This window comes from Pelmatolapia mariae, linkage group LG18, assembly GCF_036321145.2.
Source record: "Pelmatolapia mariae isolate MD_Pm_ZW linkage group LG18, Pm_UMD_F_2, whole genome shotgun sequence".
Lineage (NCBI taxonomy): Eukaryota > Metazoa > Chordata > Actinopteri > Cichliformes > Cichlidae > Pelmatolapia > Pelmatolapia mariae.
This window is the reverse complement of record NC_086243.1, coordinates 7734400-7760000: the sequence shown is the minus strand read 5'-3', so window position 1 is coordinate 7760000 and position 25601 is coordinate 7734400. Positions and strand designations below refer to the sequence as shown.

General features: G+C 41.1%; 1 protein-coding gene across 1 annotated transcript; it reads right to left on the bottom strand.

Moving 5' to 3' along the window:
• Positions 1-3081: 3081 nt before the first annotated feature.
• On the bottom strand, positions 3082-24980 carry col6a1 (collagen, type VI, alpha 1). Its single transcript, XM_063461665.1, has 35 exons — positions 24717-24980; positions 24012-24141; positions 23371-23571; positions 23118-23277; positions 21772-21885; positions 21671-21691; positions 20822-20842; positions 20687-20731; positions 20528-20581; positions 20381-20425; positions 20038-20064; positions 19913-19939; positions 19744-19788; positions 19595-19648; positions 18992-19054; positions 18848-18910; positions 18706-18759; positions 18580-18615; positions 18435-18497; positions 18089-18151; positions 16961-17023; positions 16014-16076; positions 15861-15911; positions 15738-15773; positions 15470-15532; positions 11897-11962; positions 10851-10886; positions 10457-10493; positions 7936-7944; positions 7709-7842; positions 7204-7301; positions 6223-6409; positions 5959-6130; positions 5675-5704; positions 3082-4334 (listed from the first exon to the last, which is right to left on the bottom strand). Exons 1-35 carry the CDS (start codon positions 24802-24804, stop codon positions 3730-3732), a joined length of 3024 nt encoding a protein of 1007 aa, XP_063317735.1. The 5' UTR covers positions 24805-24980; the 3' UTR covers positions 3082-3729.
• Positions 24981-25601: the final 621 nt, after the last annotated feature.

The window sequence follows — 25601 nt, the reverse complement described above, 5'->3', positions numbered from 1 at the left end:
AGTAGAGCTGCTACTCCTCCACACCTAAAGAATGAAAACAAGGATGCCTCGTGATACACCTCCTTGGTGAAGTGTTCTGGGCATGTTCCACCAGGAAGAGGCCTCAGGACACACCGAGGAGATTACATCTCTCAGTTGGCCAGGGAATTCCTCAGTGTTCCCTCAGATAAGCTTGAGAAGGTGAATGGGGAAGGTCTGTGCTTCTCTGCTTAGGCTTCTGCCCGGATAAGTGGATGAAAATAGATGGATAGGTAGATGGGTTTGTGTTTAACACCTGGATGAAAATCCTTTGCAGCCAGTAATTACTGAGACATAACCCATAGATATCACCAAATGCTGGTTCCTCCTTTGAGATGCTCTTCAAGGCCTTTACCATAGTCACCTTCAGTTGTTATTTGTTTGTGAGTTTTTGTGCATTTAATTTTATATTTAATAAATAAAAGACAAGCTCTGCTGAGTTGAGATCAGGTGACTGACGTAGCCATTGAAGAAGATCAAATTTCTTTGCTTTGAGAAACCCCTGAGTTGCTTTTGCTGCACTATTTAGATCATTATCCATTTGGACTATGAAGTATCATCTGATCAGTCTTGCAACATTTAGGTAATTATGAGCAGCGTATAGTCCTGCTGCTTCCATCAACAGTCACATCATCAATAAACAGTAGAGATCTAGTTCTGCTGGCCTATACCATAACACTGTCCCCACCACGTTGATTAACACAGTATGCTATGGATCAGAAGCTGTTTCTGTCTTTCTTCATACTTTTCCCTTTTTCCCAGTTACTCTCCAGACTCTTTTACATGTTTTCTGGCAAAATCTAATCTGGCCTACCTGTTTTCGAGTGCAGCCAGTAGTTTGCGTCTTGTTGCAAACCCTCTGTATTTCCATTCACAAAGGCATCTCTTGATTGTAAAAGATCTTATTTTGTCTCATTTTCATTATTGATTGTATAAGATCTCTATCTCCTTGACAGCGTTGTACACTTGGTTAGATGTTATGAAGACATTTTTCTTAACCGTAGAAATAATTTTCTCAGTTGTCTGCAGTTTAGTTGTTTTCTGTCTTCCAGATGTTTTGGTGTTGCTGAGCTGACCAGTGTATTGCCTGTTGATTTGACCACTCCCAAATATTTTTGCTGTCTCTCTGATGCGTTTATGGTGTTTTTTAAGCCTGATGATGGACTTGCCCTCTGATATCTCTTTGGTTATCATCATTACTGAGAATTACATTAATCAGCTATCTGCTTAATTTGTCATAACCAGGAATAACAAGGAAACAGGTCTCACCTGTTAGTGGGAAAGGGGAAGATTAAAAAGAGAAAAGAGAAATTAGAGCAAAACACAAACTCTCAGAAAGAGAAGACAGCAATTAAAGAGTAAAAAGAGAGGCGCGAAAAAGACGTCTAGCAGTCTGAGCTTAAAGCAGCATAGCTAAGGGAGGGTTCAAGGTCACCTGATCCAACCCTAACTATATGTTTTTATCAAAAAAAAAAAAGAAAGCTCTAAGCTTAATCTTAAAAGTAGTGAGGTGTCTGTCTTCTGGATCCAAATCGGGAATTGGGTCCACAGGCCCGAAAGCTGCAGGCTCTGCCACTTATTCTACTTTAAATACCATAGTAACCACAAGTAAGCCAGCAGTGTGAGAACAAAGTGCTCAGTTAGGATAATAAGGCACTATGGGATCTTTAAGTTATGATGGGGCCTGATTATTCAAGACCTTGTATATAAGAAGGATTTTAAATTTGATTCTGGATTTAGCGGTGAGCAAATGGTGAGAAACTAATATGGGAGAAATATGCATTTTGGATCAACAGAAGACTTTCCAGGGAACTTTGAAAACAGCCTGACAATAATGAATCACAGTATTCCTGCCTATGAGTAACAAATGCATGGACTAGTTTTTCAAAAATGACTCCAAAATTCCTCACACTGCTAGCCGACATCAAGGTAATGCCATCCAGAGTAGAAACTACACTTCTAAGATTTTTAGGGCTGAGTACAAAAACCTCAATTTGTTGGAGTCTAGGTGAAGAGAAGTTCAGTCAGGAAATTCAGTCATTCGTGTACTGAAGACTTGTCTGTAGTTTAACTAATTGCTGGCTTCACAGATAAATATGATTGAGTATCATCTGCATAGCAATGAAAATGTATGCATTGCTTTTTAACACTACCTGAGAGATGTAAAAATTCTTTTTTTCTCCTCAATGTTTTAATCTGAACCAAAGAATTGTCAGTAGAGGTACATGAACATATGTGAATGGATCTTTGTAAACTAGCTTTGCGAGTGTGTGCAGGTGTGTGTGTATACTGGACAAAAACAATCACAGACACTTAGGTGCAGCAACCTTTATTGAAACAGCTCTTATGAAACTACTGCGGCTGTGCATCCCCACGGTAAAAATATCTTCTATAAAAAAAGGGTAGAGGCTGATACACTGAAACTGGTAGCACCACAGATAACAACAACAGCTCAGTGACTCTGAGCCAATGAAGATAACAACAACTTTCAACTTCCACTTAGGCGGATCTAAAAAGCTGTGTGTATTTTTCTGTGTGTGGGTAGGTGTGAGAAGTGCCATGTTTATTTTCAAGGTTTCCACCATGGCAGATTCCAAGGTCACTGAACCAATGTATGCGTGTAAGCGTGTGTTTGTGTGAGACTGAGGCTTTTCTGCTGCACAGACAATAAAGAACAGTTTTTTGTCATTACTCTATTATTTGAAACAGCGACCATAGCACAGCTGTTTATGGACCAATGCCCCGAGGCTCTGTGTAAAACACACATTTACATGTAAATGATGTCCACACACTGAGAGGGTTCACACATACTCACAGACAGAACCACACAGGTAAGGTCCAGCTGTGGAGTTCTAGTGAAGCAGGCTTTCTACATAAGCCTATCTGATGTCACATCCTGTTCTGGTGATTTAATATAACGTTGACATAATGAACAGTGTGAGTTTTCTCCAATTGTGGACTAAGTTAACACTTAAAGGTCATGGAGGTGGAGTTAAAAATAAGTATATGCTTTCAGTTCACAGCTGTGATTGGTCATTTCATTTTGCGTTACTGTCACACAACAGATCTAACACCACTTGAAAGAGTGGCTAGAGCTATAATAAAAATAAGAAAAAAGAATCCACATTAGACTTTGAACGCAATCCTTTAAAGGGCAGGAGGTCCGGTCCTGGAGAGGCAAGAAAGTGCTGTTTCAAAGAGCCTTGTTTAAATCGTCGGTGATTAGCTGAAGTCAGAGCTGACAGTGATACAGGGATACCTGAGTAGAAATCAGCCTAATGCAGATGAAAGCTAGAAATAGACACGGGCTAATACTGATGGCTCTCCAGGACCAGAGTTACCCATTTATTTGGAACTTTTTTTACCCTGAACTTTACTTCCAAGGCAGAAATTTATAGTGCACGGTCTCAAAAGTTCTAAAAGTGGGTGGTTTAGGTCAAATACCTTCGTTTGGTTATGATCTCAGCGAAGGCTCCGGGGTTTGTACACAGCCTAAGATGGTCCGCCTTGGAGGATCAAGTTGGGGTAAAAAAAAAAAGTTTTCTGGGTAATTTTTTGAAGAAATTTACATTTTTTCTGCCACACAATCATTAGTCGTTTTGCGACTTTCTTTTCTTTTTTAAACACAGTGTACTGTAAATGAGTGAGACTGGATAATCATTGGACTAAAAATGTAAAGCGTATTAGTCCTGTTGTATGGTGTATCCCTATTCAGGCCATGGACACCCTGCGGGAGACGGTTTGGTAAAAGACCCCACGGAGCAGAGATGGGTAGTCTGGGAGACGGAACAGATGGCGCTGAGCGTATGTGATGTCGTCCAGCCGTCCTCTGCTCACCAGAGTGCGCAGGTTGGCCTCGCTGACCTGGGTGCCAGATGAGATGACATAGAGCTCAATACCAGCATCCGCCACCTCACGAACACGCTTCTCCAGGACAGGCTGGGTGACACCCTGAGACCTGCCGTCAGAGAAGAGCACCAGCTTCTTACTGCCTCCTGATCCATCCCCGCGGGAGGCTAAAGTCCTGATTGCAAACTCCAAGGCCTGGGTCACGCTGGTGCCATCGTTTTGGAAGGTAGCTGCTTTGATTTCCTCAGACAACACGGTCAGATTGGTATTCAGTGGCGCGTCCAAGCGAGCATTCCGACTATACTGGCCCACACCCACTCTAATGGTGGCGCCAAGTGACCTGTTTGCGTTCAGGAAGCGATCAGCCAAGTGTTGGACAAAAGTTTTGCTTATTTCAAAGTTCTTCTGGCCTACGCTGGCCGAGCTGTCCATCATCACCAAAATATCGGTACTTTGAGGAAAATAGACTGCAATATAAGCAGAAATAATACACACAACACATCTGGTCAGAGATTTCCAACACAGGAGAGAGAAACACAGCACTTATTTATGGTGCATTTAACATCCAGATTCTAATTTATTGTTGGTCTGGGGTCTTTTTCGACTCTCGTTCACTGAATAATGTGACTCTGTTGAGGTGTATTTTTTTCAAACAATCTTTAAAATAATATAGAAAAGGTGAGGCAGAGGCAGATAAGTAACTAAAATTAAATTTTAGCCTAAAGCTTAGAGACAGAAACTGAAAAAGGGAATTCGTTCAGAGTTACCTCTAGCCACTAAGCACAAAACATAGGAGTGGGAGGGCTGACTCTGATCTGAACGTCAGGGCTCATATGGGGTCTGTCACTGAATCTCCTTCCTTCTGCTTTAAACTGTGCGACCTTTTCTAGGTCTGAGTAACACGAAGAAACTGATAACATGCTTTTATGCCGACAAAGCTGGATAATTGTAATGCCCTGCTATCTGGTCGACTTAAAATGTGTTACATCAGCAGAAGTTAGATCATTTATTTGGAGATAAGAGAAAGAGCACATTATATTGATTCTGAAGTCTATACTGGCTGCCTGTCAGTAGTTAATTCAAAATCATTTTACTTGTTTTTAAAGCATCTCGTGGCCTTATTCCAGTATCTATGTCTCACGTGCTGATGGCATATAAAGTATTTCAGGTCTTTTTCTTGTTCCAGTGTGGAGGAAGAAAATGTTTAGAGGCAGCCATGAGCTTTTACCCACATCGCTAAAACAGCAGGAGGACCCAAGAGCAGCAGAAAGTTTTTGAAATCTCTAAAAAGAAATTTAAATCCAATCTTTTATGCTGAAAAGATTGGATTTTGGGTTTTCTTACATGTCCTACTGATGTCGCATATTTTTATTTGATTTTTAAAATAACTTTCTATGTTTTTAACTATATCTTTAACTTTGTATTTTTGTTGCTATTTTATTTGTGTTTATTTATTTATTTATTTTTTACATTTTTAATGTAATATTTTAATATCTATTTTTAAATTGATTTAAGCTTTATTTGACTTACTCTTATCTTACCTATAGGCCATTTCAAATTTAGATTTATTTCTTGCCTGTTGCATATTAATTTATTATATAATTTATTTATTCCTCCTTATTATGTCCTTATTCCAGCTGTGAAGCACTTTGACCTGCACTAACCTGCACGAAAGGTGCTATACAAAAATAGCTTTGAACAATTGATTTCTGAATGAGGGACGTAAGACATTGTCAAACCCAGTAAAGTAGTACAAACATAATACAACCAAGCGTAGCTGTGTATTGGAAAAGAATATCAGACTTACTGGGACATCTGTAGTCTGGGCATTTCTTCTCTGTAACAGAAAGCACAAGATAAGTCAGTTTATTTCCAAATTACTGTTTCCAGCTGGTTAAATAACTGCAAAATCAGATACTGGCGTGTTGTTTTGTTACTACAAAGAAGTCTTTAATGTTTCTCTGTCACCGCAACTGACACAGACGCCTGGATATCGCTGTATATCGTGAATACGGTGTTGCTAAAACAACACTAATAACTAGATAAGGAGTGCATTCATAGGTTATTTAAATATGTGGAGCTGTGATGTACCTGTACAGATTCTTTCTGTAAGGTTCTGCAGGAAATTGTCGTCGAGAAGTTCAGCAAAGTTATCCAGCACGAAGGAAAAGCCTGGTTTGGGGTCACTCTTACACACCACGTCGTCAAGCTGCTCTTGGTTGGGCTCACGGCCTGAGTAGTCCTTTACTCCTAAACCACCAACCTAGAGATGAAGCAAGGGACCTTTTAGGTTTGCCTGTACAGGGGTGTGATTCAACCTTCTACAGTGTGTGTTTCAAAGTGTGTCACACTTGCCTGGAGGCCTTTACCACAGAGTATGTTGAGGGGGGTCTTGTCTCTGTCGATATCAGAGCGTCCATCAGTGAGAACGAGAACGACTTTGTTCTCTTTCGTCATGACACTGATTGTGTTGCTCAAAGCAAAATCAAGGGCCTCGCCTGTGTACGTGGCCTCAGCTAGCCACTTCATGTCTCTCACTGCCCTACACACACACACACACACACACACACACACACACACACACACACACACACACACACACACACACACACACACAAAGAAAACGTGCTTAACATTGAAACATAAGGCAAAATATACATCATGCTGTATTCAAAGGTTCTTTCATTAAATACATTTAAACAGTTATTTCTGTTTTCAGATAAGTGATTACCACTTAGACTGTATTTAACCTAACAGCGACAGAGCTATTTCTGATCAGATCTATAGTGCTGTTTTTTAGGATAGAAAAGTCCCTCATTGTCCATTATTGCCACTGTTTGAATTGAGAGCATCATAAAGGCATACAGGGAATGTTACTTTGGACCTCTGTCCTTTTCTTCAAGGTCAAACTTTCTAATTTTATCTTTAAAATTTTAAAAAAACTACTTAAATATCCACTGCTTTTGTTTATATTGGCAGAATTTAGGGAATAATCCTGGTATATGGGGATTTGAAATATACTATTATCGTTTGCATCTATTTCTTTCAAGTTGACCCCAAAACGTCTTATAACTTTAAAGAAAATATGTTCAAGAGAAAGAGAATGAGCGGCCTTGTTAGTTAGAAATCTACTTTAAGTTATACAGGAAACTGTCCATGTTCATGTCCAGTTATTGAAAAATCAGTACCTATTATCCATTACCTGCTCCTGCATAATGTTTGTGTTTTCAGCGTAAACATCTGCAATGCTACCCTTGTCTAATTTTTTACTGCACTGCAAAATTCTTAAAGTACATTTATAAAGAACAAAGAAAGCCAGAGACTCCTGCCACTCACTGTTTGAATTCGGTGAGGCTTGAGGCTAGTCTGACAGCTTCTTGGGCTCTCGATCCACTGTACTGGACAACACTCACTGTGGACTGGTCCACAGCAAACTGGAAAGAAAAAAACCCCCCAAAAGCATTGCATGGTGACTGTGTGTTTTGGTTTGTGTGTGTTTTCCTCTGTCAACATTTCTGTGTCCCACCCATCCTGACTAATTGCAACCAAACTGGGAGAGGAGAGTCACTGGAGAGACATAAAAGCACGTTCCAAACCCAAGAGAATATCTTTCATTCACACTTTTCTATTTTGAGGTTTGTTCTCGAGGCGAGCATTTCGTAACATCTCTGAAAAACAGCTTTAGCACCATTCTTGAAATGATTTTAAATAAACAACAAAAACCATAAAAGGTCAAACATGTGGCTGACAGATGGTGGCAGAGGTTAGGAAAAAGGTGAAGAATATGAAATGCAATGCTGTCAAATGTCAAAACAGAGGATAAATTAAAGGAGGGTGTTACCTTGACTTGCTGGTCTTTTATCAGCCTGTCAATGACTGTGATGATAAAGTCTTTGGCAAGAGCAAAGTTTGTAGAACCGATACTCTCTGAGCTGTCCACGATGAACGCCAGGTCCACTGGTGCACACTTACACTCTGGAGACACACAAATGAACAATTTCATAAAGGCTAATCGTCAAAGTAGCCACAGACAGTGGAGAACAATATAGGTAATGACTCCAAACTCACCACAACAAGCTGGGGGTGATTAGAAGAGCATGGGAAAAAAAACACAAATCAAAGTTAATGAAATGCAGAGATAAATGTAGCATGATACAACCTGCTTTGGTTTTCATTAGGGTTAGCCTAGCACTGAGCTAAAGAAGGACAACTGTTTAAAGTGGCCCTATTATATCAATTTCCTGCACCATATTTGTATTTTAAGACTGTGTAAGATCAGCTTTGCTTTGGTTCAGTTTTAGCTGTTCTTTTCTTAAACTAAAAACTTGAAGCTCTCAAAATGCAATAAATGCCATCTTCTATTAAAGCACTAGCTTAAAATACCTGAAATACTCTGTGAAAAAAAGTGAAAAAATCCTCAATGTTTACTCCATATTATGACCTAACGAAAGCTGCTGCTACTTTTCCTGTGGGATGATGATCTAAACTCAAACGCTATCATTACAAGTTTCTGTGCCACACTGCTCTGCATCTGGCTTTCATTTCCAGTTGAAAGGAAACAAAGGAAGCCATATTAGCCTTAACATCTTTCCTGTTGTGAAGAAACAGAGAAATGAGCAGGAAAATGCTTGTGGCAACTTCCCAAAGGACTGTGGCTTTGTTTTGAGCACTTCTCTTATGATACTTTTGCTGCATTGATGGAATTAATATACCAATGGCGCAGCTGGTTATGAACAATTGTTTTGGACTTCAAGTCAACAATGGTAAATATAAAATCCTCTCACGCTAGGCACAAAACCATCCAAAACATTCAAGAAAACATTTGGTCATGACCCTGTTCAAATAGGAAGATGACAACCTGCCAGTTCAATCAGCTCAGCAGTTCATAAGTGTCCAGCGACCTCCGACTAAGACCAGTATGTCAGATGTCTGTCAATCATCCAGGTCATGGTAGTCTTAAGAGCTTGTCTTAACTTCTTTAGTTTGTGAAAACGTTTCACCTCTCATCATTCAACAGCACAACCCTCAGGTGTACACTTGTACTTAAAGGACAATGACAATGTTCATATTTTGGACCGAGTAGACAGATGGTTTGTAAAACCAGTAAAGGAGGCCACCTGTGTCCATTGCTACATTGTAGCCACTGTCTTGAGATGCCTTCCCCGTTGCTTCAACCCCCACTCACCTCACCTCAAGTGACATCAATAGGTCACATGACAGAGGAGGGCAGGGTCTCACAGTAGTTTCAGTCTTAAACCCCACTGATGGCATTAACCAATAGTCAGTAGCAGGTCAAGTAACAGAACAACAACTCTCAGGATCATTTCCAAAGGCGACAACGCCCAGTAGAGGTTAAATACCTGAGACTCTCCACCTTTCGTTTTTAGTGATGAAGAAGCGTCTCTAAGTCCAGTTTCGTTCTTTTTTTCAAGCTCTTAAGAATATTTCAGATGCAGACTTATGATGTCCAGCAGATGTGTATGAACAGATGTTTGTGGAGCATGTCTAACTGTTTAAGCACAAAGTTTATTTGGATTTTAAAAAAAGGAATCGTAGTAGAGGACTATATTACATCAGTAGATGCTGATTTCTTTAAACACTGTAAGTGGAGTAACATCCATTCATTCATTTTCCAACACTTTTCAGGGTCTGGGACACAGGGTCAGCAGTCTAAGCAGAGATTTGGACTGTCTCATCTTTGCAGTAGCCTGAGCAATGATGCGGTGGCAGCACTCTGCACCACTCCTGATGCTACACCAATCCATCTGTCCATTTCCCTGAGATAGCTGAGCAGCAACTCCTTTGTGACCTGGAATGAGCACTCTACCCTTTTCCAGGTGAGAACCATGGCCTCAGGCTTGGAAATGCTAATTCTCATTCCTGCTGTTTCACACTGGGCTATAAACTGCAAAAGCAGAGATGATCCTGAGGCCACAAAACCAGAAACCCTCCTCTGCTTGACAATAACTAAAAATTACCTATCCATAAAATTTATAACTAAAATCTGTGTGCAACCCTGCTGGGTCTTACCTAGCACAGAATAACTCCCTGTTTATCTTAATGTAAAGTCCAAGACTGTTCCAACCATTCAACATCACTACCCAGACTGCACTGAGACTTTTTACAAATCAGATTTAAATGGATGACGTTCATTTTTAATCGAACAGGCTATAAATGTGTTTTTAGTTAGTCTAGACTTTAAGCCATCCTTTTTTCTGACTGGGTGATCCTGACAACCAGAAGCTTTGAACAGCAGCTCTTCTGTTCTCTTAGTCAGAGCTGTTTGCCCGAGATGACCACATTAGGGAGATCCCCTGTTTATGACATCATACAAAACCAAGAGTCTGAAACTGATAATCTGAGGTCTTAACTTTTGGCTCACAGGGATTACTTGTACATATGCTGACCTCATTATCTGAAACATCTGCAATGTTTAATATTTGCACTCACCACTGTAACTGTATATGTATGTATATATATATATATATATATATATATATATATATATGACAGAGAAAACTTTAACATAAAGAATTAAATTTCTGTGAGTGGGTGTTCAAAAATGCAAAACGCTAAGTCTTGAACTTACAGCAGAGCTTCATAATGATATCCAGAATTTCACATTCCTGAAGAGAGAGGCGGAGGATACATTACAATATGGCCACAGACTTACATCACATTACATAATATACAAACACGACACACAGCCAGCTCCCTGACTGCTTTCGAGCCGCTCCAAAGGAGAAGAAAATGAAAACATGACTACGTGATATTTTACTTAGAAGTCAGCGAGCGGCTATGGGGTTTTGTGTTCAGGAAATTGGCTGTGTGGCTTTGGACTGAACATACAGTATCAGTTGCAGATGCAAAACTTGCACAGCCTCAAGGGGGAATTAAGTGTGTTAGCACTCTGGTGCTACGGCTAAATTGAGGGCGAAGGCTCACATTAAATGGATTGATTCAATTTTTATCTTGATACTCACATCGGCTCCTGGTGGTCCGGGAGGCCCTGGTGGTCCCTGAAAAGGAGATAGGGTGACTTGAGTGACTCATCCTCCTGAAAAATGGCTGTTTTTTTTTTAAATCTGTCCAAAAGTCTATCTGGTCTGGCTTCAAGATGACAGAGGAAAGTTTTTGTGTTTTAGTTGGAATTAAAATATATGGGGGGCTTCTTTGAAAAAGACGTTACTCCTTTGACTGTACACCAGGTTCTCACCATAACTGAACCCACAATCCACGCCCACACATTTCGTGCTCGCCACTGTCGCTCTGCAACAACATCTGAAACGTCCAAAAGTTCACTGCCATAGAATTTTGGGAGTTGTTTTTTTTTCACTCGGCTGTAGGAAAACCATCTGTTATGTTTTAGCTGACATTAAGCTCTGTTTAAGAGCACTCGTTTCTGCGTAAAAGACACCAGACTAGCAAACACACATTAGGGAATGAGAAAGACAGGAAAAGAGAGAGAGGGAGAGAGACAGCCGTTAATTGTAGAGGAGAAAAACAGCACTCGGAGCACATGACGAGAACTTTTCATACAAAATATGCAGAGACACAAGACAGAAAACGGAACGGGAGAAGAAGACATAAAGCAGGGAGAACGTGAACGTGTCCTGAGTAATGGTTTCTCTCAGAGAGCGTGCGATCATTTCGATTAATGTCATATTTAGATTAAGCTTTGTTTATATTTTCACATGAAGCAACACCACAAACTTCTTGCCAGTTTAAGGAAACATAGGAATGATTTTTTTCCATCTCTTAGCATGTGGTTTGGTGTTGTGGTGTCTGTCTGAAACATGGAAATGGACAGAGTTGACAGCTGGCTGTGCTCTTGTTAGCTCACTTTCTTAAAGGCCTGCTGAGTCTGTATTTCTTTCCTATTAAGAAGAATTAATGTTTTAATGAATTAACTAATCAAGTGCACAAATAATATGAACAGAAAAAATATTCATGTCGGCATTGCCCATGAATCTATGTTTTACACATTCATTCACCACAAACATACGTGCACACTCAGTGTCATTCTTACCGGCCTGCCCTCGGGCCCTCTGTGACCTTTGGCCCCTTTTGGTCCTAGACGCCCTGGTTCGTCATTCTGTCAAAAAAGAGAAAATGATTGGAGATTAAAAGAAAGGCTCACACCTTTGTTTTGTTTTTCTCTTTTGAAATAAATGATTGTAAATCTTTTCAAGTTACAGGATGAAAAGCTATTTAAAGAAACTAAGTTGATTTACACACTAATCACAATGAACGTGCAATGCTGTGTGGCAAAGCACTGCTAAACAACAACCACAGCTTTTGTCATGAGCTCATAGTTTTGTCCAAACTGAAAACAGCTGCAGTGGCACACACTTTTTAGATCCAGAGTCCAACTAAAACCTTTATACTGTATAAGTGATTACCTGACTGCAAAACAACCTGATTAGTGTGTGTGTTCATTTGTTTGCTTTTATATGACTCTGTGCTTGACTATGGAAATAAGTAATAAATGTAAAACTTCAGAAGAGTTTTGTCTCTGAGTGTGGTAGTTTATATCATAGAAGTGGAGGAGGAGGAGAAAGTGGAGCACCGTCATTTATTTTTGTGTATACAAAGATACAAAGACAATGCATTCCTGCCTGCTCCACACACAGTTTCAGAAATTGCAAGCACGAGTTTGTTGCCTGATCTTGGAGAAATCCACTGAAGTGCTGTGCCATGTTTCATCAGGGCCAGCTACCTAACTATGCAGCAGGATAAAGGAGCCAAAGCCCCTGCAGCTGCTGCACCCTGACCCACAGCCGATCGCTGTGAGATTGTGGCCCGGCCTGCAGAAGCGCAGAGAGCTAAACAAATTGATTTAGGACAATAATCACATCTTTGAATTTGAATGTTCCCACAGATACTTTTACACACTTAAAAATTTGAGAATGACAGCAGGCAGCTGAAAAGAATTTCACAATAATCCAAAACTGAAAGCAGATACCAAAATAAAAGACGATTTAAAAAAAAGATCTTTCAAACACACGAGAAGAGCAGAAACTGTTTTAAAGTGGGTGCTTGTGTGCTTTAAAGGGCTAAATTTTGGATAAAAGTGTATTTACTCTCTTTGTTTAAACAACTGCATAAAAAATGTGAATGAAAATATTACAGATCATTAGTGGAGAAATGTCTGTCCTAGAAACATTCTGATTGGGAGTGACATGTAGGCAGGACTGTGAAGCAGTGCAAGCAAAAGGGACTAGCTCACAGTGTAAAGTCACAACCAGCAGATCTGCAACACAACCATCCACCTACAGTGGACAGATACAGCAGAGACACAAGGGCTGTCAGGGAGATGGTAATGCCAACCATCTGGCTTTTTCACACACATGCCAACAGATGTGAGCCTTTAATAGGAACACACAAGTGTGCACACACACACATATATATCTCCACATACATGTGCGCACAATGCATGTGAATGTAATTACTGCTCAACCTCAAATGCTAGGATGTAATGAACATGAACTACATCATCCACAGTTACACAAACAGCCAGACAAATCATAGGCTTGACTTTATGGCGTCATATTTAGCGATCATATCCAGATGCGACTGTTTGTCATACCTTTTGCAGGATATGATCTTAAAAGTATGTTAGCCACAACTTTAAATAGGTGGGAAAGCCACACGCCGTTCACAGCCATCCACCATCCAACAAAAAAAGTTTTTTTGTGAACAGCTGAGAATTTGTGGAAACAAGAAAGTCACTGTCTAGGGAGAAAGACATAAGAAGAAAACAGAAATGCATGCATGCCTCTGTGAATGAGTGGAACATAATAACTTCTTTCTGTTCATTCAGATATACAAAAAATGGCATCTAATTATGTTAACTATGTTTTTTTTAGTCTACGATTTTGTCATGGACCGATACAGGGTGCGGTGTGGAAATTAAATCATTGTTAAATGGTACATCATTTTGGTAACTAACTGGGCTTGTTTTGCAAACCTAGATGAGAGAACAGTCACCACTGGACCACTGTCCAAATACAAGGCTGCAGGCAACAACAGGTTAGCTTAGCACCAATTCTGCTAAACTAATTCCTGTGTGTTCAAAGCGGTTTACAATGACAGCATGCACCCACTAGCACTTCTAAAAGCTCATATATATCTATCTTTTGTGCAGAATGCTGATCTATGTACCAGGTCAGCCCCTAAAAACTATAAAACTTGAGCTCTTGTTGAACTTTTTGTATATCTCAAACAAGTATCACTGGGTTGAGTTAAGCTATTCTTCATGCTTTATCCTAAGCTAACCAGATACTTTGGGTTGCCTCATGTATTCACTTAACACAATATGCCCATTACTCTGCTGTCAGAGTGACTGTATCACGTACATACGTCACATATGTACAATACTGACACATTACTACAGTACCAAGCAAATATGCTAACTGTTTAGCCATTTAGCTTGATCTTTCCCTCTTTGCTTCTTTTTTGCTTGCTTCCTATTGAGTCTTTTATACTCTCCCCTCGGATTAAAAATACCTATGAAAATGCTTACGATTTGGAATTGCTGTTCATTAGCAGATCATACAGTGCCACTTTGTATATCAGGCAATTTCTAGAAATATCATTTACTTATGATACTATGTTCCAAGCCTCATTTCCAAAGCTTACTAAAAATGTGGTCACAGTTTTGGCTATACTTCACCAAGAAATCACAGAGACTGCACACCTAACACATTTTAAGAAAGATTTGCTCAGTCATTGAAAGACAGAAATGCAGCCTATTTGTGTATACTCAGTTTATACAGAGGTTATGAGATGTCTTCTGTAGGTTGCTGACACTTTTTTTAGTAAAATATTGGGTGACTGGGTGAATTGTGCGGCATCTTATCCTGCTCTGGCTGCAGTAACAGAAAGCTTTGATGAGTGGTAAACTGAGCTGGCACTGTAAATCCACAGCTCACAGAGTGTGACTGCTCTGCAGGAAAAGGTCAGGGTGCACTGACGTATGGATAGAAACTTTTATGCCATGAAACTCGAACCCTGGAAGTGAAATTATTTAAACATAAACATGGCCAAGTTGAACCAGGGGTTACAGCACCGCACGCTCATCGGACACGAACAATCTCTCACACACACACACACACACACACACACACACACACACACACACACACACACACACACACACACACACACAATCCAGAAAAAAGTAATGCAGTCCCCTCATCGTCTCTGCTCACTTCCTGGTAGCCTTGACAACGACATATACACAGCTGCATCAGCTCAAAGCCCTCATCCCCAATGTGTTCAAAAGTACTTAAGAAAGCATTTCCAGCTGCTGAACAGGAGGAAAGTGTGGGAGAAAGACAAAAAAACAAGAGCAGCAAAATATTTCTAGACTACAGAAGAAAAAAATGAAAAGCAGAAAAGACAAAAAGTAACTTTGTAGTATGAGACGTGTTAAAAGACGCCAAATGAATAAAGAAATATGAAAATATGTCTAAAATAGTAGCCATGTGACTCATATCCTGTCAGCTCTCTGCGCCAAGAAAGGAATGGAGGAAAGATAAAATGAGATCAAGAGCGAGTAGCAACTCAAAAAGGGAAAAGAAGTCAGAGTTGGACTTACATCGGGGCCTGGATCTCCAGGCTCGCCATCATCTCCTTTGGGTCCAGGCGTCCCCCTGCCGCCCTGATAAATGCACAGCAGATATAAACAGTTACAGGGGAGCACTGGCAAAGACATGATTAAATGATAATGATGGTAAAAGGGCTAACAAAGCCCATCAATTTTAGCTCAGTTAATCGCTGCCTCTAACAAACGTGGATCCCAACATCTGATCTCAGATAAAAAAATGTGCCCTGATTGTCTATGTAAAAAAAAAAGAAGAACCTACCGGCTCACCGGGGTCTCCACGGGGCCCAGGGTAACCCTAAAAAATAAAACCACATAAGCATCAAAAATATACATAGTTACAGCGAGAAAGTTGCTCCACACATGAGATGCCCTAACTACCTACCTGGAAACCATGACAACCTTCTGTGCCATTTCCTGGAGCACCATCCTCTCCCTGAAATGAAGAAAGAGAGGGACTTTACAGATCCATCTGCACACACAGACGACCGGAGTTATGATTGATAGCACACATCTGACTCCCCCCTCTCTCACTCACCCTCTCTCCCATAGGGCCTCTGTCTCCTGGAGCTCCTTTGATTCCTCTCTGCCCTTTGGCTCCCTGAGAGAAGAAAGGAATGATAAGATTAGAAACACATGAAATGCAACATGAAAACATTTGGATATTGCTGACAGATACTGAGTGTGTGTGTGTGTGTGTCTTTGAGTTAATGTGTGGACCAAGAGTGTGAACCAGTTCTATTTCTTGACATTTCCACCTGAAAAACACCTAAAAAAAACTCTCCCTGATCACATCAGTGGGATCAGACGGAAGTTCAAATTCTAAATCAGAAAGTAAATGGCAGCCTCTTGTGATGATTCAATAAATAATCATGTGATTCAGTGAGCTCTAAAAGCAAATTTGATTCATCAGAAAAGAAACACAAACAAAAATGCAGCATCTGTTTTACTGACAGTAATACTGAGTACTGATCCGTTTTAATAACAGACACTTCACAGTCCCATATAAAGGCTTAATTGTGTAACTATCAGTATCTGCAATCTGTCAGAGATTCTGGCAAGCTGACTGCCTAGATTGTGTGATAACGAGCATCAAACCACTTTAGAAATAGTTTTAAGAGTTCCAACAGACATGACAAATGAAAACTAAGCTGACTCACAAAATTTTTATGGATTTAAAGCTAAATCAGCGGGTTTGTAGCACTTTAGCCTTTGCTATCTGAAAACACAGTGTCAAATCTTTACTATTACTTTGTAAATGACATGAAAGTATGAGACAGTCCCTGTTTGTTTCTAACTTTCGTCAACTTTAAACAAAAAGGCAGACCAAAAAAGTCTCTCATGTAAAATTACAGTTTTAACTTTGGCAGATAAAAGGCAGTTCATTTAGGAGCCTCTCGCTCATGGAGGAACAACAAACTCCCAGAGTCTTCAAACACTCCTGCACTTTCATTATAACCTGTACATTTGTTTTGTTGGACTCACTTCTTGACCGGCTGGGCCTTCATCTCCTCTGTACCCGGGAGGCCCGGGCTTGCCAGCTTCACCCTGGAAAACAACAACATTAATGACAAACTGTTAAAACACTTTTACTGTACATAACAAAAAGGGGGATTTAAAAAAAATAAAGTTTTAACAGTGTCACCATTTAACAACTACACTTCCCATGAGTCTTTGCCTGAGGAAAAGTTTCACAATTTACTCAACTCTTCCCATCGCTGTGTCTATGTGAGCAGATAATCGCCCGGAGAGCAGTGAAAAAATAAATTATGTTCTCTGCATTGTAACATTATTCAGTAGGATGTTGTGAAACAATTAAAAGTCACTGCTAAGATCTGGTAACATCTCCGATGATCTGGATCAATCTGAAATGCCGTATATGATATTTAGTTTTGGACTTTCAAGCAATAAGACAAAGACACCACAGCGCTTCTTTATATTCTAGTTAACACAAAAAATATGCTGTTAAACACTCCTGTAGAGTAATGCTGTGCCGTTATTCCGGTTGTCCGTTATTACATGTTTTCCATACTAATCATTTCCTTAGTGTCCACTGACAAGGAAAGTAGCACAGTCAGAAGCACAAAAGAGCCATTGAACACTCTGACATCACGGAGGTTGCCACGGCTGATGCTTGTAACGTATTATTATTATTACACTGCCCGGTGCCTTATTAAGAAAAACCATGGTGAGGCTTTGGCTTGAGAGGACGGAGAGAAGAACTGAGTCAGAGGGGAAAGAGTGACTGTTGATGTTCCCAGGAGGAGGAGTAAAACGGAGAATAAGAGGAGGGGAGTTGGGGTTAAAGCAGGGAGGAGTGGGCAGCACTGTGGGGACACAGCCAGGTCTTACTTCTGGAAAACCTGCCCAGTTTATTCCCACTTAACATGAAATATGCACGCACAAGTGCTCACATGTGCGCGTGCACCCACTAACATGTTCCTACTAATGGAAAAAAAAGGATAATTCCAGAGAAAGAGCGAGTGGTTTATAGTTGGGGCTGTGCCGTGCTACACCACGCAGCATTGTAAGCAGGGCCGCTCACAGCTCCTGCTCGTGCCTGTTTGAATGCATGCATGTGTGCTCGTATTTGAGTGAGTGTTTCTGTCTTACGGGGGCACCGTTGGGACCAGTTGTGCCCTCCCTCCCTTGTTCTCCGCGGGGTCCTGGATCCCCCTGGCAAGAAAAAGAACAAATGTATAAATTAGACTAAAGACTTCAAGACAGTAACAAAAGACAAGGAACGCAGACAGAGCCAGGCTTTAAAAAACAGTCAGCTCAGCGGGAGTACATGAGGAATTACATAAAACTGTTCCATTAAGGTCAGTGTGGTTACAGTGGACTCACTTTACATGTGCCAAACTGAATTTCCCATGAATTTCTGAGGAGAAGATGCTGAACTGGGGAAGGCCCGTGAGGGACTGGGGCTCAATTTTTATCCCTCCTTATCAGCACTTACCGGTTCTCCTCTTGGGCCTCGGTTTCCACGGGAACCTTGCTCCCCCTTCTCTCCAGGTAGCCCCTATGAGAGATTTTCGAGACGGTAACATGCATTTTGGTAGCTTTCACACACAAAAACACCTTTTTAAAGTCAATATATTTACTTTCTCGCCCGCAGGTCCATCATTCCCTGGTAATCCCTGAAATGCAAACACAGCAGAAAGTTATGGAAGCTACAGTGAAGGTCACGAACTTCATTTTTTTTGGTTTTATCCAGCTTTATCGCTTACATCATCGCCGCGCTCTCCTTTGTCCCCGTCAGGACCACGAGGGCCTGCATCACCCTGTCACGACAAACGTGGTTAATTCTGTATCAAAGTTCCTGCTTTGTCATCTCTCGTCCTTTCTGTGTTTTTCTGTACACTGACTCACCGGACGGCCCAATGGGCCATAGTTTCCAGGTCGTCCTGGTTCGCCGTCCCTCCCGGGATCTCCCTGGAATGAGCACACAGTACCTTAATACAGGGCGTTAAAGGCCACACAAAATTCCAGCACCCAGAACTCCTTCTCTCTTACTTTTCCTCCTTTAATTCCATAAGAGCCAGGGTCTCCCTTTGGTCCAGGCTCTCCCTGCGAGCCCTGGAAACACACAACACAGAGACAGTTTCAATGCATGATCATAAGCAGCTGAGGTAACACTCCATCTTGGAGGCTGCCGTACTTGTAAGCTCATGTATGTGTGTGTATGTTTACAGTACAGCTATACGGACTCATCCAAACAGTCTGACAGAAAAGAATGTAAACTAAGTCAAAGATTAAAGAGCACATGCTCTCGGTCTGCTGGCTTCAGGAGATACCGGGCAGAATTAGTGTTTGGACCAAATAAAAAGAAAGAGAGCGACATTCCTAAGCATGCACACAGTAGCTAACGGCTAATCTGTGAACAAAGACGCTGAAAACAGCATTGGCTTATCTGAGGGTGTGTTAAAGTGTTCAAGAGTGTAATTAAGACAAAACATAAACTGTTTGTCCCAATGTCTACACATCTGATTGCACATTTGCAACTTTTCTAATTAGTGTCATGGATCTCATGATTAGCTCCCATTTGCACTTGGCCATGAGTGTTAATGGTGCTCGATTAAAGGTCATAACAGGTTCAATGTATATATTTAAACTCACGTCTTGTCCAGGAGAGCCTTTACAGCCAGCAAGTCCAGGGAAACCAGGTTCACCCTAAAGGGGAAAACACACAAAAACATCTAAAAAAAAACCCCGGATACATCTGAGAGGAGTAAGATGTACACATCAGATGGCTGGACTGCACTCACCTTGCGTCCGTCGATTCCATCCTTTCCCCTTTGACCTTTGTCTCCCTGAGAAGATGGAACAGATGGAAAGGATAGAAAGAATAAAAACGACAGGAAACCATAATGTTCCAGGGCAATCGCCGGTACAACGGCCTCTCTCTCTGAAGACAAGAAGTCAATATTAGCTCACCTTGTAGCCTTTGTGTCCTCTGTCACCCTGCAGAAAACACACAAACACAGAGTCAGTCACTCGAGAATATTAAAGCACAGAACTGAATCTTATTAAAATATATATTTTGGGGTATCTGACAGTACCTTCTCTCCTCTCGGGCCACGGTCTCCCTAGAAACAAAAACACATACGTCATTATTATTACACAGCATGGGGAATGAGGTGAATGATAAGGTGGGAAAACTGACTGGGGGTCAGCGGTCATGACTAGACAAACATACACATACTCAGAGTTACCAGACAGCCTCCTCTTGAGAACTCAAACTTAATTTACTTGGAGCAGGACTAATATCCTTCTAGTTTACTTAATAGTGCAGAAAATTTAAAAAACAAATAAATACTTTGCTTCAAAATATCATAAAGGCTCCGTTAGATCCCAGCTCCACTGGTGTAAGTCTATCAGCATGTTTTATTAAGTGCACTGTACCTTCATTCCACTGTAACCGACAGGACCAGGGTCGCCTCTCCTGCCCTGTAAGAAAGAAATGGGAAAAACAGACAGTTTTTTCAGCAGGTGCACCAAGTGTTGGATGCCGCATCCTTTTTATGCTTATTATTGGAGGAAGCCACCTACCACATCACCAACATCTCCCTTCTCTCCTGGCATCCCTGGTCTACCTCTTTCTCCCTGTAGAGAGAAGGGGAAGATGGAGGTTAGTCAACAAGGTTTGAATGGGACGGTTGGAGATCTGTACATAACTACAACTCTCAATTTTCCCAACAGATATCCCACCTTAGAGCCAGATTCTCCATCTGGTCCTTTGTCCCCTCCAGGTGCCTGTAGGCAAAACAAAAGTTAGCTCCAAAAATATAACCCAAAGAGAAATCGTGCTTGTGACTTATAAAATTTAAAAAAAGTAATACTTACTGTGCAGTCAAACGAGCAACACTGGAAAAAAAGAACAAAAGATCTTAAAAAATGAAAAGTATGTCTGTGCGTCTATGGCTGTACAGAATATTGGATATTTTTTTTTGCTCAAATCAAAGTAAGACATGCTGTTAGGCGGGTGCGATCGCACTGGAAATACAAAAAACTATGTTTTCTGGTGTCGCCTGAACCTCTCACATACACAGCAGTAAAAACAAAAGCAGTTATTATAGTTTTAATGGTGATGCAGAAATAATCGCAGCAATCTCAATTAGCTTTTGGATGTGGTGACTGTAGCATCTTGTGTGTGTCCTCAGTGACCTCTCCTAGTTTCCTGTTTAGTGAAGTTGTTTAGTGAAGTTTACATCTCAGTGAAGATCCAAGCATCCAAACATCCAAACTTTATTTGTTTGTTTTATTGCACTAAACAGCTCCGTAGCAAGTAACTAAGTTCACTTGCCTCAAGGACCTTGAGGCAACTGTTGTTGTAAATTGGTGCTGTATAAATAAAACTGACTTGATTTGAAATATGCAGCACAAAAAAAGAGTGCAGCAGAGAACCCTGGTTTGTAAACACTGCATTTTGACTCAAAATGAATCAGCAGAGCTCATTAGATACAAATAAGATGTTAGGATGTTTCTTTAAAAGCAGAGTGCTTAATATTTACTCAGTCAAAAATATGTTTGAACAAACAAGAACTGAACGTTATTGGTGACATTTGTTTTCTAGCCAGCCTTCTCAGCCCCAAACATGAGAAAACCCAGGCTGGCCTCTGCAGCAGAGCATGCAGCAATCAGTGAAGTTAACTTTATCTAAATAAAAATAAATAAATAAATAATTGGACATACCACATCCTTTGTTTCGTTTGTCTGGAAAGAAGAGATAAACCAGGAGTTAGTTTGAAATCCAAATGTTTAAATATTCAGAGAAGAGAAGAGAAGAGACGTACGATCATGTTAATGATGGTTTCAATGGTTGCCATCTTGCTGGTTCTGAGGTCATCTGCAGCAGTGAAGTTCTGTCTGTAGTTGCGGTCTGTGGCGATGAGAGACAGCCTGGCTTCCTGTAAATCAAACACAAACATCTTTATCTACAAGCCGGAAAGAAGCACCGATTTTCCCTTCTGGCCACACTAGTATCCGAATGATTAAGATTAACATCTGCCAGCATGTTCTTCCTGACATTAGCCGGTAGAGGACAATTGTGAAATCCACCATGCAGAGACTCCTGGCATAACATGGTATTAAGATTAATAATACTTGTTTTTAACTGACTGTTAACAGAACACATAAAAAAAAAGCATTTTCAATACAGTGCATGCAGAGTTTAATCTGTATATCTGTTTAATCTAAACAAGCCATGGTGGAATCAAAAACATTTGGAAAGATAATAATTTGTTTTTCCAGAATTTGATTTTCTTCAATTCACTTTCTCTTAAACTGTTTCACAGTGCTGTGGGGTTTACATTTGAGTCATGCTGGATTTGTCATTAAAGCAGACCTTTATGCTCTTTTTTTTTTTTGCTCCACGTTTGCATGATTCACAGTCTAAACAAACCTTGTTAATCTTTTATCGAGTCATCCTACAGCCCATCAATTCATGACCTGTCTGAAATTAAGCCGTTCTGTCCCTCCCTCCTCCTTACTGCCCGTTTTCTTCTTATTGGCTGTTGCTCACAAACAGAAACGGGTGGGCGGAGCTTCTGTGCTTACAACCAGAGCCATGAGCCTGATATAACCATATTAGAAGTTTCAGCTTTTACTGATATCCAGCAGAGCCAAGAGCTGCCTTAGCTAACACTCTGACCTCATTATCTGAACACTTGGGCCATATGAGAAAAAGTGGACTATGCTCTTTAGCTTCACATGGCATCAGAAAGCTGAGCTGACCAGATCATCCAAAGAAAAACATCTTCTTAGTATGACATTTCTGTCTTAATGCATTTGCAGACAGGATTTGGTTTATAATCATAAGACTTATCCCTTATATTTCACAATTTAAAAAAACTAGAACAGATGTCTTCATCAGAGATCAAATAACCTTTATCATGTACACATGGCTATGTAAGTATAAACTTATGAAAAAAAGCCTGAAACTGAAATATCAAACTCCGAAGTCAAAATTAACTGATAATAGCTAAATAGTTAATAGTTAAAATGAAAGGCCAAACATTAACCCCCCCCCCCCCCCCCCCCCCCAAAAAAAATGTATTTGAGCAATGCACAGCTTCATTTGTGCAAATGAAGCTGTGAAATTATTATTATATTATTATTATTAAAAATTATCTGTGTGTACCTCCTGGTCAGGTGAGATGGCGACAGCGAACACTTTGACCCCGTGTAGCTTGGCTTCGTTAGCAGCCTCCTGCACACCTCCACATGGCTCTTTGTAACCAGTAATAGGATGTCCATCAGTCACCACCACCAAATACTTGTTCTCATGGTAATGGGAACCCCTGCAAGCAGGTGCACACGTATGCAAACACATTGAGAAATGTTGTCAGCGTCTTTATTATTTCAGGATGAAACTATGCGCGTGCTGTTTTTACCCGATGAGCAGCTCAGCGAGGCCCCTCTTGATGGCACAGTCGGTGTACGTGCCCTTGCCGATGTACGCGATGTTGTCGATGGCTGTCTTCAGGGCATTACGTTCGGTATTCAAGTCACTCAGCTCCTTCACCAGTTTGACTTCATCGCTGTAGTGCAGCGCTCCTGAGTTCCATGTCAGGATGCGGTCACACTGGTGGCGCCTGGATAAGCAATGGTATTAAAATCAAACATGGTACAGACAGGCAGGGGTGGACCAGAACTATGCAGATTCAATCACAGTCATAGTCAGAGGGCTTTCTTTATTTCTTTTTCATTCTGCTTCACACTTTCATCCCACTATATTTCATATAAAAGTAACTGGCAGAGTTCTTTCATTTAATTTAAAAAAAATCTAAGCCCAGGTGTTCAAAAGTTACTCTATGTTACATTTCCCCAACTACAGCCACTGTAAGTAGTGGGTGTGGTGAGAAGGTCAAAAGGGCTCTGCGCCTGTAGCCACGCCCACAGTGTATCCAAGTATGCTGTACAGTGCTCCTTACTGGTACCTGAACACTTCCTCCAGAACTGAAGGTAATTTGTGTGTGTGTGTGTGTGTGTGTGTGTGTGTGTGTGTGTGTGTGTGTGTGTGTGTGTTTCTTACATGTCTTTGAGTTGATCTATGAAGTCCTTGGCGAAATTTTTGATCTGGTCAATATAATAGGAATCCGGTGTCCTTCTGAGGGCAACACTCTCAGATGTATCCAGGACGAAGAACAGGTCAACAGGACACTCTGTTCACAAAGCAGATAATCAATGACTGTGATCAGCAAATATAATCCCACGATTTAAAAAAAAATTAAGAAGAAAGAAAAAATGATCCAACTAATGTGATTTCTAGCTGCTCAGATTTCTCTAAAAGTGCTAACAATCAGCTTCAAGACTGGTGAAACCAGCAGAAGTCATTACTTCAGCACCAGAGGCCTACAGCTCATTATAATGAGCAACATTAGATCTTATTGGCTGATCATGTCATACAGGTAGGAAACCTCAGCAGACTATCTGCATCTATAACATGGCTGTTTGCACAAACACCTGTCCTATGACTCCTGTCACCTCGGTGGGGGAGCCGGCCTGAGGTTCTCAGCTACTCTGACATCACATATCAGTCTGCTTTACAGCCAACACCTCACATGACCATTAGGTGAAACGATAGCGGACTAGAATTCTATCATCTTGGTTGTTAGTGCACCAAAATACAGCAAACACACGACTTCATTGCATTCGACATAATAAACGCACTTCAAGTGCAAAAGAATCGCACTAGAACATCTGCTTGGAACGCACCAGATGTTTTCAGCAAACTTACCAGCAACCCTGCGCCGTTGGTCCTGCTGTAGTTGCGCTCCAGCCATGAAAACGCACAGCAGCGCGAGGAGACTTCTGAGAGTCTCCATGATTAAACTGTGAAAGAACAACTAAACCACGGCACCCCAACCCCCGACAAAAAACAACTGCGGCCCCAAGCCCGACACCTCTAAACTAATTTGGTGAAGTTTTGGCGATCCAGAGCTCCGCCGCAGTTTCTCCGAGGCGAAACCCAAGAGCGCGCAGAGGAGGACCAGAGCGCACGGTGAGGGGAGAGGAGGGGGGGAGCAGGAGGAGGAGGAGAAGGAGGAGGAGTTCGTAAAGCTTTCTCTAAGGAAGATGATGAGAAGCAATGTACCAGAGCGCGCAAGGACCAGCAGTTTACGCCAATTACCCAGATGTGCACGCTTCCTTAAAAGGGGTCAAACAATAAACTGGTGACTGTCAGCGAGACTTCAGCATTCACAGAGCTGATTCTTTTTATTTTGGCATAAAGAGAAAATGTGGAAACTGGACATTTAGTTTTTCAGTTTCACATCGTTTATAGAGAGCGCCCCTTTAATGTTATTTGGTCACTACGCGGGTGCCCCTTCATCAAACTGCCTACATGTCACCCACAAAAATCAAGAAATGCAAACTAGAATAGATGATGCTGAAATCACTTCATGTGGCTTAATGAAAACCATGTGACGCACATCTTGGAAGCATTTTGAGCTCTATTTCTGCAGAAATCTGCGGAAGATGGGGTGGGGGCTGGTGGGTGGAGCTTTAACACATCTGGTTCATTTTAAACGTCCAGACCCAACCTGAACATAAAAGCAAGACGAGAAGGGCGTGGGAGCGCGCTGCGTTGGGGTGGAGTGGTGTCTCTATTGACCCTTTGGAA

Coding starts and splice junctions, on each gene's coding strand:
- col6a1 (XM_063461665.1), bottom strand. CDS start 24,804: ATGGAGACTCTCAGAAGTCTCCTCGCGCTGCTGTGCGTTTTCATGGCT. Junction 23,572..24,011: donor ATAGATCAACTCAAAGACAT/GTAAGAAACACA, acceptor TTGCTTATCCAG/GCGCCACCAGTGTGACCGCA. Junction 16,077..16,960: donor AAGGCCCAGCCGGTCAAGAA/GTGAGTCCAACA, acceptor TTCTTCTCTCAG/GGAGCCAAAGGGCAGAGAGG.